Genomic DNA, 4,765 nt, shown 5'->3' with positions numbered 1-4,765 from the left:
TAGGAACCATTCATCTAGAATGGTTCCTAGATGAACAGCCTTTTGGATTCCTTAGGCATCTACTACAGATATCATTATTATTAGTATTTCTTTTCAAGAAGTATATAATAGTTGCACTCGAGGTTTTTGTACAGCTGCTTAACCCACTTCAGTCACTGTGAGTCTCTGGCACAATAATAAACAGCTGAATCTTCCGTCTTCAGGCTGTTCATCTGCAGAAACAGCTGCTCTTTGCCATTGTCTCTGGAGACAGTAAACCTTCCCCTGACTGACTGTGAGTAGTACTGGGTGCCATGAGCTTCAGTAGCAACCCATTCCGGTCCTTTTCCAGGAGCCTGTCTGATCCAAGCCATCCACCAGCTACTGAATGAGAGTCCAGAGGTTGTACAGGTCAGTTTGTGGGATTCTCCAGGTCTTTTCAGCACTGACTCAGACTGTGTTATAGTCTGACCATCAACACCTGGAAATACAATAAAAATGCCTTCCTTTAGGAGTGAAAATACACTATAGTGATTGTACAAAGGAACGATAATCAGTGAATCTCCACCTGTCCAGCAGATAGCCAGAAGCAGCAGCAGCCCTGTCCTGTAACCTTTCATGTTGAAGTCAAGTCTGTTCAGTCAGGATTAACATAGTCATAAATAGAGGTAGAGAACATCTGGGTTTGCATAAACTCCTCCCCATTATGAGATAAAAAAAAAAGATCTGACTCAAGTAATGAAACAAGGACTATTAGATTTATAGGGAATAAAAATTCATTATTCTTGAGCATAAATCTGAAATCTCTTCTAGTATGATGGTGGAAATTAGTTGTAAATTAAGATGTGAATTATCTATTTAATTCAACAACAGCCAAACTCCATTGTCTTTAATTAGTGTCCCAGCTGAAACCATATTTTATATTTGATTTTCCTTAGTAGGTTGCTATAGGCATCATAGGTTTAATACTAAGACAATGAAAATGCCTTGAGAAAAGTAATAAAGACATTATTTTATAAAAGAACAGTTTCATAATTTTGGGCCATAAAAAAATATTTTGAGAACACATTTGGGACATGACTGAATATGAGAAATAAAGACATTGTTTCTGTTGAACCACCTGCCAGTGAAGCCAATAAACAGGAAATCTCAAACCACAGCATCATTTATGGTTTTAATATGATTACAGAGTATTTACATTCAGGCTAATGTCACTTCTGCACTGTAAGGAGTTTTTGTACAGCCTCTCTGCTCTCAGTTGACTCTTCCATGTATATCAAACATGTCAAAGCTCATAAACATTAAAAGTCTGTGTGAAATGATTTGAGAGCTGTTCAAATGTAAGGAAATTATTTTTGTTTAAATACATTCACAATCACATCTGTTGAATAGAAATGTAATAAAACCTTTGGATTGTTTTTGTGCTGCAACAAAAACATACCCATGTAGTTGACAATAATCGTTTACATCCCCTTCTGATAACTTAGAAAAATGTAGTTTTTAAATATAAAAATTAGCAAAATGTTTTTGCATGTATTTCTTATTATATATTTACATATAAAATAAATATGATTCAATCAAACTGTGGTTTTCTTTTTGAACTTCCACTTTAATAAATGCCTAAGATGATATACTATTCATGTAAACAAAAGCAAAAGTTGTTGAATGGTTTCAGTGAACTATTAAGACATAAAGTTAAACAATAAAATTTGACCTAAAGAAAACTAGTCCAAACATTTATTCTGAGATGTGTTTATTACAGTGGCATTACTTTACAGACTGTGGGTTTTGGCTGCACCAATAATAGATCTAGAAACAAAAATCCTGAATGATAAATCAGTTTAACCATCACAAGGAGGCAGAGGAGACGTGAATGAGGACATGAGGTATGAGACTGAAGAATCAAACTGGAAGGAGGGAAACAGACTTTGGAAGAGTGAAAAAAATACAATAATTAAAACTTTGTTAGTTTGTTTATTTTTATCAAAGATTTTCTCTCTGATCCATTGTTAAACATTCTCTGAAAGCCAGTGGAATAGGAAAAACTACTTTTTTTTCTGTGAAACAAAATATTTTACAGAAAAAAGCTTGAAAAACAGGAAATCACAAACTACCATCAGCTTCTGTGTAGAGAGCTCATCACCTCTGTCTTCTGCTGTGTGAAGAGTTTTTGTACAGCCTCTGCAGGTACATTGATCACTGTGCGTTTCTAGCACAGTAATACACAGCAGAGTCCTCTGGCTTCAGGTTAGACAGTTTCAGATGCACCAGGCTGTTGCTGTTTTCTCTGGTGATTTCTATACGTCCATCAAATCTGCTCGAATAATCTGTTTGACTTGCATCATACCAAATACCTCCCATCCATTCCAGTGTTTTTCCTGCTGGTTGTCTGATCCAGTTCATTCCATATTGACTGAAATCAAATCCAGATCCTCTGCAGGACAGACTCAGAACTTCCTGAGGCCTTTTCACCACTGAGGTGGAAGGAATGGACTCCATGGACTGGCTGTTAGAACCTGACAATAAACCAGGAATAAAAACACATTAAATTAGTGATTTCTAATGATAATGGAAAATAATAGTAGCAGATCGAGTAACATGATGCATGATGCAACCTACATGGCAGACAGATCACTGCCAGCAGAACAGACAGTCTGAACATCATCTTGATTGTAAAGATGTGAATGAAGCTCGTCCCTTTAATGAAGAAGGCAGACACACAGTGGGAGGTCTGAAAGCTGACATTTGCATTAGTATTTCACTTAAAGAAATAAGTGTTTGTTAATTTTGTCTACACTGGAAATGATTTAGTAGATACCAAGCTGGCTTTCAAATTGCTCTTTATAGTTGAAATGATGGATTTATCGATCGGTTTGTTAAGAAGAATAATTTGAGGAAAGTTAATTTTTGACAAAATATTTGTGAGATCAATTTAACAATTTTTGGTAACACTTTTTTTGAAGGGGGTTGAATAAGACTGACATGACACTGTCATATACATGATCATTCTAGTCCCCAGTTTTGCTCCTTTATGTGCCTCTAGTTTGGTGATATAACAAGCTATCCTGCATTGTCTTCAAGAATATTAATAGCTTTCTCAACACATTGTTTTAGATGCTAAGCTAAAATCTTCACAGCTTTTTCACCTTTGTCAAAAACACTTTTAAGTTTAAAGAGATTGGCAGCAGCCTTGGATGCTGGCAATTTAGTATATTGTGCTTTCAGTAGCAACAGTACTTGGTGTATTTTAAGACAGGATTTCCTAAAATAAATCTCCTCCAAAATTTTAATTTTAGTTTCCACTAATGTGGGTTTGTGTTTTTCTTTTTTTGACTTTGAACTTGAAATGTTAAGTATTTGGCCCCAAAGGAAGCCCTTAAAAGTCTCCTGCCTTATGCTTGCTCAATGAATTAATAATGAATTTGTTTTAAAATAAAAATTATTGGAGCCATTTTGGTTCAAAAGTCCATTGAGCAGGTTCACCTACCTTTCCTGAGTCCATGTTGACGAGGTTATTGTCACAAATTAGAATGTTGTCATAGTCATGGTCCTTAATTTTGCACATTAAGCTAGCTGAGGTTAAGAAATAATTACATTGAGAGTAGGAATTATGTTTTTTCTTTTTTATGTTTTCACACAACTGACTAGGATTTACAGTGGTTGTTGTGATTATACTAAACCATTTTCTCAAATTCAGTTGTTTTTTTGTCAGGTTTTTTTCCTAACCGTGGGGTAAAACAAACAAAAGTTTAAAGAAAAAGGACAATTCTAGAAACCTATCCAGAGTGTACCCTACCTCTCACCCAATATCCACTGGACATGGCCCTCAGCTCCCCTGCAATCCTGCAACAAGAAGAGGGGTCAAACTTCAGTCCTCAAGGGCCCCATATCCTGCAGTTTTTAGATGTGCCACAGGTACAAAACACTGGAATGAAATGGCTTAATTATCTCCTTCTTGTGTAGGAGATAATTGGCCTGCAAACGACCAAGTTATTTTATTCAGGTGTGATGCAGCAGAGGCAAATCTAAAACTTACAGGGCACTGAACCTCCAGGACTGGAGTTTGACACCTGTAGTGTATATAATACATGGAGGCACTCTAATGTAATGCTGCAGTGCCTCCTCTGATCAGTTTACAATCCGTGTTTTCAGTCATTGAGGGGTTTTTGTTCAGCTCTGCTACTTGTTTGTATCACAGTGGCTCTCTGGCACAGTAATACACAGCAGAGTCTTCAGGCTGCATATTCTGTCCATTCAGAGTGAGTGTTTTACTAGAATCCTGTAAAGTAATGCTGAACTTATTCTGTATTGCATCTTTGTAGAATGTGTTATATCCAATTCGTGCACTACCAATCCACTCCAGTCCTTTCCCAGAAGTCTGTCTGAACCAGTATGTACGATAGCTGCTGACAGAAAACGAGACCTGGCAGGTAATGGTCAGTGGCTGACCTGGCTGCACAGTTAAGGAGGCTGACTGTGTCAGTAGTTCACACTTCACACCTGCACAGGGAAAAATCACATCACTAGTTATGCAACAGTGAAGCAAAAGTCAATTTTAAATTTACTATAAAAAAATGAGCGAGACTCACAGGACCCAGCAGCCAACAGCAGCAGCAGAGCTACAGAGAACATGTTGGTGCTGAAGATGATCTGATGTGAGATTTTACTCTGCTGAATTTAACATCAAGAGATCCAAACTCAGGAAGTTCACTTTGCATAGAGGCGAATCCTCAAAGACTGTGACAGTACAGATCATCATTTCAGCACGTGTTGTCATGTAAAGGCT

The 4,765-nt window shown here is 37.0% G+C and overlaps 1 protein-coding gene across 2 annotated transcripts in view; it reads right to left on the bottom strand.

Moving 5' to 3' along the window:
* LOC103145434 (uncharacterized) overlaps positions 1-4,765 on the bottom strand; it is a 277,103-nt gene that overhangs the window by 227,998 nt on the left and 44,340 nt on the right. The window contains exons 1-2 of one of the 2 annotated variants that reach the window (XM_016676791.1): positions 2,599-2,687; positions 2,184-2,495 (exon numbers count right to left, since the gene is read on the bottom strand). The exons of the other annotated variant lie outside the window; for it this stretch is intronic. Coding sequence (XP_016532277.1) covers positions 2,184-2,495; positions 2,599-2,644 — 358 coding nt within the window. The 5' untranslated portion in view covers positions 2,645-2,687. Of the gene's footprint in view, positions 1-2,183; positions 2,496-2,598; positions 2,688-4,765 lie in introns of those variants that run through there. 2 annotated transcript variants of the gene reach the window in all.

Source organism: Poecilia formosa, unplaced genomic scaffold (genome assembly GCF_000485575.1).
Source record: "Poecilia formosa unplaced genomic scaffold, Poecilia_formosa-5.1.2 Scaffold142, whole genome shotgun sequence".
In the NCBI taxonomy this organism is placed as follows: Eukaryota; Metazoa; Chordata; class Actinopteri; order Cyprinodontiformes; family Poeciliidae; genus Poecilia; species Poecilia formosa.
This window is presented reverse-complemented; position numbering and strand designations above follow the sequence as displayed.